At 47.5% G+C, this 11,713-nt stretch overlaps 2 protein-coding genes across 3 annotated transcripts; both read left to right on the forward strand.

Annotated features, from left to right (window-relative positions):
- The first annotated feature begins 508 nt into the window (after positions 1–508).
- On the forward strand, positions 509–8,338 carry slc7a2 (solute carrier family 7 member 2). Of its 2 annotated transcripts, none has more exons than XM_029847343.1 (12): positions 509–769; positions 1,954–2,331; positions 2,397–2,552; positions 3,038–3,203; positions 3,284–3,420; positions 3,503–3,725; positions 4,843–4,979; positions 6,001–6,103; positions 6,839–7,050; positions 7,129–7,295; positions 7,388–7,496; positions 7,773–8,338. In XM_029847343.1, exons 2-12 carry the CDS (start codon positions 1,962–1,964, stop codon positions 7,943–7,945), a joined length of 1,953 nt encoding a protein of 650 aa, XP_029703203.1. In that variant the 5' UTR covers positions 509–769; positions 1,954–1,961; the 3' UTR covers positions 7,946–8,338. The 2 variants fall into 2 exon arrangements, with proteins under 2 accessions (XP_029703203.1, XP_011608711.1); XM_011610409.2 differs by lacking the exon at positions 4,843–4,979 and adding an exon at positions 4,279–4,418 and having other exon boundaries at positions 510–769.
- A 741-nt stretch (positions 8,339–9,079) lies between these two features.
- On the forward strand, positions 9,080–11,430 carry pdgfrl (platelet-derived growth factor receptor-like). The gene is made up of 6 exons (XM_003970139.3): positions 9,080–9,284; positions 9,673–9,949; positions 10,030–10,181; positions 10,262–10,555; positions 10,623–10,759; positions 10,849–11,430. The coding sequence occupies exons 1-6, from the start codon at positions 9,227–9,229 to the stop codon at positions 11,041–11,043; spliced, it is 1,113 nt and encodes a 370-aa protein (XP_003970188.2). The 5' UTR covers positions 9,080–9,226; the 3' UTR covers positions 11,044–11,430.
- The last annotated feature ends 283 nt before the right edge of the window (positions 11,431–11,713 follow it).

Below are 11,713 nucleotides of genomic sequence, written 5' to 3' on the forward strand. Positions count from 1 at the left end.
GGGCAACCTACAGTGAACTGTACTGTTGATTTTGAAATGTTCATGGGTCCAATAGCTTGGGGTGCATTGAGCAATACCTGTCATCCATTAGATGGACAAAAGCCCTCCACTGTAGCTTGTCCACCCTTCACTGACCAATCAGCACCAGGCTTTTAGCAGCACACTTGAGGGCTGCACTGAGCAAACACAAGTGTCTGCCTCAATATTTGTCAGCGCTAGTTGCCCAACCATTTATCAGCAGTCAGTAATCATCTGTGATGGTTACCTGCCCTGCGTAACCACTACAAAGTCACTGAAATTTTTATTATTTTGAAACAATTTCTTCAATTCTTGTCTCTCTAATTCGCGGAGGGTTCTCTCTGCAGATCTTCGGTCAAACCTGGAGCACTGAGGTGAAACACCACCCACAACCTGACCCTCATTCCATTGAGACTGCTCCTCCCATTTTCCCCCTTTTTCACAGGGACATGACTCTCCTGGTGGCTGGGGGGAGGGACTGGAGGCTGAGTGGAGGGGGAAAGTGTGGGCAGATGAAATACTGAGGGGAGGTGTGCTCTGCAGGCTACATACCAGCATATGAACAAGCGCCAAGCGCAGCGTTAAAGGACGGGCAGCAGTTTTTGGGATTAAATCCGACTGTTACCTGTGCTTCATGTGCGGCTGATCAGGTGTGGCTCTCTGCTGAAAGCAGCTGGTAGGAACAGCAACTCTTCCGACGCCTTTATCTGCTAACCTGGACCATCATATACAGACAGCGTTACTCTCACAGGTAGGTGTGTAACTCGCATACAAAAGTAACTAAATATGCAAAAAACTGCTTGTTTAAACAGTTTTGGAAACTGAGCACAGTGGTGATTGTGGTTAAAATACTGTTTCAACCCATGTGCATGCGAATCTTTGCAAAAACAACCCCAAAAAACAAAACTTAATGTAAGTTAGTAGATTGGATTTTGCTCTCCAAAGTTTGGGCTTTTCTTACACTCTTGGAATGCTGTAAAACAGCCTCTATAGTGATGTTAATGAGCTGCCAGAATCCAAACTCTTGATCTTCATCTTTCTCTTGATATAAAACGTCACGCTTAAATCGACATTAATGCATTTTTGAATGCTCGTCAGTATAAATTTACAGCCTATATCAGTTTATGTTCGGTGAACAAGCCTTCACCAGAAAATGTTAATGGGGGAAAATTTGAATAATATAGCATCAATTTGAGCATAGAATCAATAGACAGTGAAAACAAAGAAGGCTGTTATAGCTGCGGATTTATGGCACTTAGCCATATGCATTTATGAATGCAGCTCTTTGATTACTGTTTTACATCATCACTGGGATTAACATATGTCCCATATTAACACATAATGGCACATTTGGACCGGTTGTAGATTACAGAGGGTACAGCACAGCAGAGGATGAGACTATGAACTGCATGTGAAGCTGCCTAAACATCTGTTGTCTCATTCTGTTTGTCTGTTTCCTTGTTCAGTGTCATAATGTGCAATTTCTGCTAACCCAACAAACTATAAACCATGTGTGCACTGACTAACAAGTGTAAAATGCAGATTAGTGTCCGATTGGAGAGGTACTCTGAGCTAAGTGGCTGGTCTGGCTTGTTTAGTTTTAAGGGGCATCCTGCTATTAAGTCTGAACAGTATGGTCACGGTCACATACAAACATACTCTTTGTCCCACATCATTTGCCTTTTTGCCCTTGACATAAAAGGAGCAGTTCTGACACACACCACACACCAAATTTGTACCCCAAACTGACATGAATCTGTCTAAAAGTTTGTATTTTAACAGCATTCTCCTTTGTTTCTTACCATATTTCAAGAGAACGGAAGTACTTGGTGTATAAATCTTAACTATATTGTTGTGAAACCCTCAAATCTCAGTGGTAAAAGTGCTGGTCCCGACTGTTTGTCCAAGCAGGTTCAATATGCCGTCTCTTTGCAGGTGCCAGTATGTTGGAGCAGGTTGTGTCGTTCGGCCGGTCGCTAGTACGGAGGAAAGTGGTGGACCTGAGTAGCCTTGAAGACTCCAAGCTGTGCCGTTGCCTGGGAACCGTCGACCTCATCGCCCTGGGAGTGGGCAGCACTCTGGGCGCTGGAGTATATGTGTTAGCTGGCGAGGTGGCGAAGGGTGACTCCGGCCCCAGTATCGTCATCTCCTTCTTGATCGCGGCTTTGGCCTCTGTCATGGCCGGCCTGTGTTACGCCGAGTTTGGGGCGCGCGTTCCCAAGACCGGCTCTGCTTACCTGTACAGCTACGTGACTGTGGGAGAGATCTGGGCCTTCATCACCGGGTGGAACCTCATTCTGTCCTACGTGATTGGTGAGTTGGGGCCAGTTTTGGGGTCGTGTGTATTTTCGGAGATACCCACTGTGGCTCTGTCTCAGGTACCTCCTCGGTTGCCAGGGCCTGGAGCGGCACCTTTGATGAAATGATCGGTGGACACATAGAGAAATTCTGCAAAACCTACTTCAGCATGAACTGGCCTGGCCTGGCCCAGTACCCCGACTTCTTCGCCGTCTGCCTCATCCTGCTGCTCTCCGGTGAGAGTTGGTGCATATTGTGTGTCCTGACAGTCTGAAGACTCCAGGAATCCACTTGGGGGAGTTTTCTTTTTCCTTTTTTTGGGTCAGAAACATCCTGCTTCTCTCTCGTAGTCACACTCAGCCTGAGGCCACAGAGACACGGATCATTAGTCCGTACTAATATCCTGTGGTCGGGCTGATGACGGTCCAGACATTCTGCTCTCCTTCACTGCTTAAGTTGAGACTGGGAACTCTGTCAGTGGCCTGTTATGTCAGTGTTCCAGAGACACTCTGATCCTGGTGTTTCTTCAGGATGGTGTTCATCAAAGCTCTAAACAGAATATTAATCAACACTGTAGGAAAGGCAGATATTCCCAAGATGTTGAGGTCTGACACCTTTTGTGGGTATTTCCACAATCCAGAGCAGTGGGGTACCGGATCATTAAAGGAGCGTGGCGTTCAAGCTTGGCAGTACGTCAGTGAGTTCTGTTTTCCCCTCACAGGACTTTTGTCATTTGGGGTGAAGGAGTCAGCATCCGTCAACAAGGTCTTCACCTCGGTCAACGTGCTCGTCCTCCTGTTCGTCATCATCTCAGGGTTTGTTAAAGGGGACATAGAAAACTGGACGATAACCGAAGAGTCGCTTATAAACGTTACCAGGGAAACGAGGTGATTTTTCCCACCCAGCAAAAACGCTGCTTTAACATCACACTCGGGATTTTAGTGAGCTTCAATTTTTTGCGTTTCAGGAACTTGTCGGCGTTGACCAACGTAAGCAGTGATTATGGCGCTGGGGGGTTCATGCCGTATGGCTTCAGCGGGACGTTAGCTGGCGCTGCCACCTGCTTCTACGCCTTCGTGGGCTTTGACTGCATCGCCACCACAGGTGAGGGAACTGGATGTATACTTTATTCAGATGTCGTGTTCAAGGTGTTTGTTTTTAAGCTGTGTGTGTGTGTGTGTGTCAGGTGAAGAGGTGAAGAACCCTCAGAAGGCCATTCCCATCGGCATCGTGGTGTCCTTGACCATGTGCTTCCTGGCGTACTTCGGGGTGTCGGCCGCCCTCACGCTGATGATGCCCTACTACCTGCTGGATGAGAAGAGCCCCCTGCCCATGGCCTTTGAATATGTGGGCTGGGGCCCCGCTAAATACGTGGTGGCTGCAGGGTCACTGTGCGCCCTGTCCGCCAGGTAAAAACATTTATATTTTTATGCTTCTAGAATGACCTTGATAGTTAAAGTATGGCCTCACGCCCCTGTGTCTTGTTATTGGATTGATTTGTCATTTACTGGGGGCCACAGATCTTAATCCTAATTTCAGACAAGCCGCATGTCTTTGTCCTATAGCCTCACCAATGATGTTGCGTTAATGGTTTAAGTGTGTTGTACTGGTGCGATGTGGTAATTCTGCCTCTCTTCCCTGATGGTTTGCTGTATCATTCTTTCACCTTCGGTCAGAATAGCCTGGTTTAACAGTCGCTAACCAACCTGCATCAGATTGGGTCTGGATGTTACAGGTCACGGAACAACACAAAACCAAATCATGACATGAGATACTCTTAAACAAACAAAAGAAGAGTGGACTGTTAACGCCATGGCCTCTGAAAGCTGCTTTCATAGTGGATTATCAGTGAGAGACGATGATACCAGCATGACAGGCGACTGATCGCGCTCTGTAAAGTGGTTTTGTGTCTGTGTGTATTGATTAATTCTTTGTCTCGCATGTCTCTGCTGTCTCATTCAGTCTGCTGGGCTCCATTTTTCCAATGCCTCGTGTAATCTTTGCTATGGCAGAGGATGGGGTGCTTTTCAAAGCCTTAGCCCAAATCAATCCAAAGACGAAGACCCCTCTCATTGCCACTATGACCTCCGGTTTAGTTGCAGGTGAGAGCCGGGGAGGGTCCAGTGCTCCTGCTGATCCACCAGTCACCCGTGAAAGAACCAGTCAAAAGCCCCAATAGTCAACAGTTCCCTTTTTTCCTGCTGAAATTTGACCCACTGTCACTTCCAGGGGGGTCCAAATCCAGTCCTCAAGGGCTGCAGTTGAGCCGGGTTTTCTGTCCTACCAGGTAGACGTCGCTTTAACTGGGATCCTCTGTCGCTTGGAGGAAGCTCTTTCTTCCTGGTATGACACAAAACCCGGCCCGACTCTGGCCCACGATGGCCTAAGTCCGGGCACCCCCACTTTAACCTATAATTGACTCGTTGACGACCTTGAAAGTTCTGGTCCTTTCACAGTTGCGCTGGTGTCATGTATGTTTGTTTTCCACTGTGGCCTGAACTTAACCATGAAACTTCTTCTCTCCAGCCTACTGGGCTGCATGTTCCCTCTGCCGCGCATTCTCTTTGCCATGGCACGAGATGGCATTCTGTTCAAATTTATGTCCAAAGTGAGTAAGCGCCAGTCTCCGGTGGCTGCCACAATGGCGGCGGGTACCACAGCGGGTAAGATCCTGGGACCAGCGATCGCCTCTGATGGAGTCAGCCGTCGGCCCGTGATTAGCTTGTGAATGCATGTGGTGGTGGTGGTGACTGCATGGTAACCATGGTGATGGGACCTACAGCAGCATGTGGATAGCCAGGCACTTGGGTTTTGATCTGATATGGTTGTTTTCTTGCTGTCCCTTGACAACCAATCACACCTGAAACCACGTGAGCTTCAGTCAGGTATTGGTGCGTCTGCTGCGACTCCCATGATCCACAGGGCAGCATCTCGCATTTTCTAACACCTCACATTCTCAGTGTTTGACGAGTTTCGGCCCATTATAAAGCTGGAAAATCCACATTTGTGCTCCTCTTGCACCGGTGCAGAGGTCAGGGTTTGACACACAGCGTACACGCAGCTTTAACTAGTTTGGGCGCTCACCTGGTGAACCTAGTGGGGGTGTTGACGGGGTTAGAAGCTCCTCTGTGTCGTCACTGCAGCCGTGTTTGAGTCTGCTTTGAACACCTCAGCATTTGAGCTGAGTAGGCGTTTCCAACGACTGTGAGGCGGCGTCGGGCGGTATCGACAGGCGGAACGGTAAGAATATCAGGGAGGTGCTGTAGCTTTGAGAAGCAGGCGGGAATGCAAGCAGACTCTAACTTAGTGGGTTTTAAGGGCTTTGTAATTGAATGTTCTTGTCACTGTCGGTGGAAAAGCAGCAACACATGAAAACAACCAGCCGACCCCGAAATCAGACTGTGCGCTGCACAGCTGGTAGAACGTGACAGGGGGGCTTTCTTTGTTGTTCCTGTTCCAATGTGGTGATGTGATAAGCACCGCAGCGCCTCTCACGTCAAATGACGCTCCGCACGGTGCCAATTCCAGCTGTCAAACCAGGGACGCCTTCAGTTCGGGGCCTTTTTCCATGAAAACTTGCATGAGCTTTTAATCTGCATCTGGCAAAATCCTGCTGTTTTCTCTTAGCGTTAATGTGCGTTCTTTTCCAAAGAAGTGTAGTAACTGTTTTTTCCTCTGCTCCAGCCATCATGGCCTTCCTGTTTGACCTGAAGGCGCTGGTTGACATGATGTCCATTGGGACTCTGCTGGCCTACTCACTGGTTGCTGTGTGTGTGTTGATTCTAAGGTGGGTCCAATTCTAATTTAGGGTTGAGGTTTAATGTTCAATCAGAAGAAATGCAGACCAGATGAGGACACATCATCATAGAGCTGTTGTTTATAAATGTACTGGATAAATTCCTGATTCAGTGAGGAAAAGATAAGTGAAACATGAAACCTCAAAGTCACTACACACATATTGGTGGCTCCCCCTTGGATTTAAGAGGTTTCTTCCTGTTGTATTTGCCAAACATTCTTTAAAGAATAAATACATTAATTAGAAAAAGAGAATCATGCTGATAAATGAATGCAAGAATAAGCTCTGACTTATATGCTAGTATAGAGTCCAGGGGTACCGCGGGCTGTCAGCGTTAGCCTCAAAGCTGTTGCATCACGCTGTTGCGTCACGCTGCTTGTGTAAGAGCCATGAAAGCTTCTATTATATGAATGTGAAGGAGCTCCTTGGTGGCTGAAAGCTTTCAGTGTGATAGATTTTAGACTATCCTGCTGTAGTTCTGCCTGTTGCGTCACCACTGCAGCTACAGGAAATATCTGGGCTACTTCTAGAGGTGAAAATTGATACTTTGGTAGTTTTTTTTTTTTTTTGCTATTGGGTATGTATATAGATCAAGGGGCAATTCAGCTATAACCTGTTTGATTTTACTTGCTGCACAATTCAGCTGCTGGACGTTGAACGTGGTTTGCGTTAAGTAAACACACATGTAAACAGTATTTTCGTGACCCTGGTGTGACCGGCGGGCAGGTACCAGCCAGATGGAGCCCTTGAACAGCGAGCAGGCCCTGGAGAGAGAGAATACCTGACCTCTGAGGGAGGGGAGTCGGACCTGACGGAGTCCGAGTCCCACCTTAACATGCTCAAAGGCGGCAGCTCCACCCTGCAAGCCGTCCTGCAGCCTCCGAGCTCGCCGTCCGAGCATTCCTCCAGCGTGGTGAAAATGTCCATCTGCGTGCTCGGTAGGCCAGTGACCGAATTCTTTGTGGTGTCCCTGAACATGCAAAGATGTGAGGGTTAACTTTCGCCCCTCGCCACAGTGGTGATCGTGTGTGCGCTCAGCTATCTCACCACGTACCACATCAGCGCCATCCTTGGAGCACAAGCGTGGGCCCTGGTGCTGCTGTCCCTGTGCCTCCTCCTCTTCAGCTGCTGCATCCTTCTGATCTGCAGGCAGCCTCAGACCAGCAAGAAGGTCTCTTTCATGGTGGGTGGCAGCAGAAACTTGGTTTTACACCGAGTCTGACACTCTCGAATGACACCGACGTGCTTTCTCTCTCCCCTCCCTCCGAATCACAGGTTCCTCTCCTGCCCTATCTGCCCATTCTGAGCGTATTAGTCAATATTTACCTGATGTTTCAGCTGAGTGGGGACACCTGGATCCGTTTCTCTGTGTGGATGGCTGTCGGTGAGTTTCTGCTTCTTTTAAAACACTCCAAGGGGCTGCAGAATAGAAAAAATCATACTGATTTTTTTTATGAAATACGTGTTTATGATGACTTTGTATATAGAGAAATCAATTCCAGACTTCACGACTGGCTTCACAGCTCCAGCCCCCCTCCATCAAGAAATTAAAATTCGACTCCAGCAGCAACAGAAAATCACGTTCCAGCAGGAATTTACAAAAACAGACTCTTATATTTCCCCCATCAACTCTGTTCTCGTTCGCCTGCTCTCTTCTCAGGCTTCCTCATCTACTTTGGTTACGGCATGTGGCACAGTGTGGAGCGCCAGCGCCTGCTGCAGAGCCCTGCGAACAGCCGCAGCGAGCAGCCCAGAGACAAGAAAAGCAGCGGGCGTGCTGTGGGAAAGGAACAGGAGCGTTTCATGGGTCCAGAAAAGACCAGTCAGTGTTAAAGATTGACCAGCTCATCCTGGGACTGTAGGGCAACACATGTGCAGCTGTACGTCTACCTGCCTTATCTCCTTGTACAAGCTGAGCGAGGGCGACCTCAGTGACCAGCACGTTCACTCTGCGAGGACGCCGTCAGTATTATACCACAGAGGCCAGAACCTGCCTCTCTCTGTGTGGTGCAACTAAATCTCAGAGGCCACAAGGCTTTTCTTTTGACAACACAGAGACGAACCAGATAACAGCGTGCAGATAGTAGACATATTATTCTCTTTAACACTTGTGAAAATGTGCCTTTGTTTTATTTTAGGAAGTGGAAAACACATATTTTTTTTACATTTGAAACAGTGTTAAAATTTGGCGTGTGCTCTGCAGCGCCTCGTGTTTTGTTCCAAGCTCACAATCGTTTACTATTAATGGTACAAAGATTAAAGAATATAGTAACACATGCTGTCACGTCAGTGGTGAGCTTCATGAAAAATTGCTTCACACACACACACACACGTGTATGTAACTGCATCATAAAAAGGTCGCTAAGTGTCATCAGGACTAAACCTATCATATAGGATCTTTGGGGTTTTTGTAGGTGTCAGATCATCATTGTCATACTTATAATAAAATTTGGGGCCAATTTACTTAAAATTAGACTTGTTTCTTTACGTTGGTGTGTCTTGGACTTGAACTGTTACAATCTGAAATGAATGGTTATTTTTATATGCATGCAACTCCTTTCAAACATTTTGTATTTTGTCATTTTCACATTCTCACAGTATGTTTTTTCCCCCCTGTTATTTAGTGCGCTTTTAAGAACGTTTAATATAGGTTTGGGAATTCAAGAAATGGTCTGATTCCCTTTTTGACATGTCTTTTAAATAGAAATAAAAAAGACAAAAAAGTACCTGTAGTAGTGTTTGTTATTTTTCTCATTCATTTTGCAATCATATGAAGATATATATATATTTTTAAAAAAAAATGACATTTAGAATATTCTAGTTTCAACAGTGGAAACAGGGCGTTAGCATTGCGACGTGGAATTCACACGTTCACCAGCAGGGGGCTCTAGAGTACATGTTTCTGCTCTTTCTTGGGAAGGAGGAGTAAACTCTAGAATATGTATTTTCCCTTTTTGCTCTCAGTCTGCGAGTAGGATGGAGCTGGCAGTCCCTTCTGGGTGGTTGGAGCCTGCAGAGTTCCAGGAAAGCAGCACGGCTGTCTCACTTGCTTTGTCCCGCTTCACCTCCTGACTTGCCAGACCTTGCAGAGAGAGTATCCTCTGAAAGAGCACGATGAACCTCTGGATCATGTTTTCCCTGCTGGCATTGCTCTGCCTGGAGCTCCAACATGGTGAGTAAAAGCGACGTGTCGGCATGTTTGCAAAAAAAAAACTGCAGATCAATCCATGGTGAGATTTTCGAGCCATACCAGAACTCACAAGAACTAATGTTAAAAATGACCTAAATAGCATGAAAATTAAAGCAACTAGACTGTGTCAGACAAAGCCACTTTTAAAAGACTTTACAGTTTATTTGAGCTCAGTAAACTAATAACTGGGGCGGAAAGCAGTGTTTAAATGGCATTGGTGTTGAAGGGTCAGGTCCCAGGAGGGATGGCTTCAGTGCTGTTGCCTGGTATCTTCAGGTGTCAGAGTGATCAGGCCATCCTGTTACTTCTTTTACATGTTCCAACCCAACAGATGGTTTTCCTCCTTTTCTGTGTTGCTACATGTAATCAGCTTCCTGCCAACAACAACTTAAGAGAAGAAAAGACATTGGGGACAACCGCATCAGGCCAGGGGGCAAGCGGGTGAAGCTAAGATACCCGAAAGTGAAGGAGGGGGCGGTGAAAGGCCAGTCCCTGTTGACCCAGGTGTTAGATAAGGGACGCTTTATACGTCTGGGCCCGACCGCAACCATGGCTCCTGGGAAACCCATCGAGCTGCGCTGCAAAGGCAACTCCATCGGATGGTCTTACCCGCCTTACCTGGACACCTTCAACGATTCCCGCCTCAGGTGCTGGTCGCTGGCATCAGCTGTTCTGCTCCGGCGTTGAAGATCTGAACATCTAGAGTGTTTCTTTCTCCCCCCTGCAGCATTAAACACACTGACAAATACAGTCAGCTGATCCTGACGTCGCCCTCTGCTGCTGACACGGGTCCCTACAGCTGCTGGGTCATAGTGTGTGACGGTTCGGAGTGTGACAGGGACCATGAACGCACCTATGTGTCCTACATCTACTTCTCAGGTAATTCACAATTTGTGGTTAATCCCTGAGAAAGATCCCAGCAGTAACAGAAGCATACACCTTTCTGACCCTCATAACAGACAATGACAACCTGTTCGTCCCCTCCGCCATCCACTTTGAGATCATCTACCTGCGGCCAAACCAGCCTGCTGTGGTCCCCTGTCGCGTGACCAACGCCCAGGCCAAGGTGTCCCTGCACAGGGAAGTCCCCCCAGAGGAGATCACAACCAATAACACGCTGGTGACCTATGACCCCACCAAGGGATTTGTGCTGCAGAATCCAAGCAAAGAGCATCAGGGGGTCTTCTACTGCAAGGCCGAGACCAGGGGAACCCCTCAGATCTCCACCAAATATCAGCTGCTCTACGTGGAAGGTAGAGATCCACAGCTGTCCAGTAATAATAGAGAGAGCTGCTAACAATGCTATCGTCTCACTGACAGTTCCTAGTGGACCTCCATACGTGAGTCTTGAAGTGTCTCCAGAGTCGGTGAGAGGTGGAGACAATATCAATGTAACCTGCACGGCTCTGGGGGAGCCAGAGGAGGACATGAACTTCTCCTGGATCTACCCTGGTCAGGTAAACACAGAACTGGGCTCAAAGCACCTCCAGGCAATTGGTTTATCTTTACATTGAGCTCAGCATTTACTCGTGCTCTTATTGTGAAGGACCAGCGCCCAGTTCAAACTCACACTTCCTGGAGGCTGGTTAAGAGAGGCGCGGGCCAGACGACGCGAGTGTCCAAGAGCGTCCTGACCGTCGAGGACATGGAGACCATCGACTTTGGGAATTATATCTGCAGAGCCAAGAACGGCCACGGTGAAACAATCGTGACGACCGACATCGTCCCCAAAAACCCCTGAGGAGCACGACGGCTGGCTTGATGAGAGATCCTCCAACATGAGAAACCCACATGCATGTAGATAAAAAGGGTGTATTTTTAGACTATCTACTTTAAAGTTAGTTCTGGATAATGGAAAGTTCTGTTTGCGGCAGGAGCACCTCCACATCGATATACAGTAGTTAAGTGCTCCAAAGGCAGGACACAAAGGGTTATTGTTGAGGGTTTATTTCCCTCCAAAGGCAACATCTGGATCCAACCAGAACCGTTATATCACTTTACTGAACAAATTTAATAGCAGGCTTGTGAATCCTTCCAGAGGTGATGTTTTCCACAGAAATTACACACTTATCAATCGATTTTTAAAAAAGGTTAATAAATTAAGAGCTCCTAATGGAGTGAGGATTGAGCCTGATCAATTGATTCCCAGGTACTGAGCTGGAGATCCAGTCGATACTGAAAGTTCTCAGCGATCCAACATCCATATATTGATCTTCAGAGCGAGCGCAGCCGCTGGCTGAGGCTCACTTTGGCTCTGCAGCATCAGGAGTCTGGTCGGGGGCTCAGCTGTGTGCCAGGTGGGCGTCCTAATGCTCTCCGTATGAGGAATGTGATCGACGCCCAGACCAGGACTCTGCTGCTGCACTTTCCATCTGCTGAGGTTACTGCTGAATCTTTAGAAAATTTCCTTG

Source organism: Takifugu rubripes, chromosome 14 (assembly GCF_901000725.2).
Source record: "Takifugu rubripes chromosome 14, fTakRub1.2, whole genome shotgun sequence".
Lineage (NCBI taxonomy): Eukaryota > Metazoa > Chordata > Actinopteri > Tetraodontiformes > Tetraodontidae > Takifugu > Takifugu rubripes.

Coding starts and splice junctions, on each gene's coding strand:
- slc7a2 (XM_011610409.2), top strand. CDS start 1,962: ATGTTGGAGCAGGTTGTGTCGTTCGGCCGGTCGCTAGTACGGAGGAAA. Junction 3,204..3,283: donor AACGTTACCAGGGAAACGAG/GTGATTTTTCCC, acceptor TTTGCGTTTCAG/GAACTTGTCGGCGTTGACCA. Junction 3,421..3,502: donor TGACTGCATCGCCACCACAG/GTGAGGGAACTG, acceptor TGTGTGTGTCAG/GTGAAGAGGTGAAGAACCCT.
- pdgfrl (XM_003970139.3), top strand. CDS start 9,227: ATGAACCTCTGGATCATGTTTTCCCTGCTGGCATTGCTCTGCCTGGAG. Junction 9,285..9,672: donor CTGCCTGGAGCTCCAACATG/GTGAGTAAAAGC, acceptor ACATGTAATCAG/CTTCCTGCCAACAACAACTT. Junction 9,950..10,029: donor TTCAACGATTCCCGCCTCAG/GTGCTGGTCGCT, acceptor TCCCCCCTGCAG/CATTAAACACACTGACAAAT.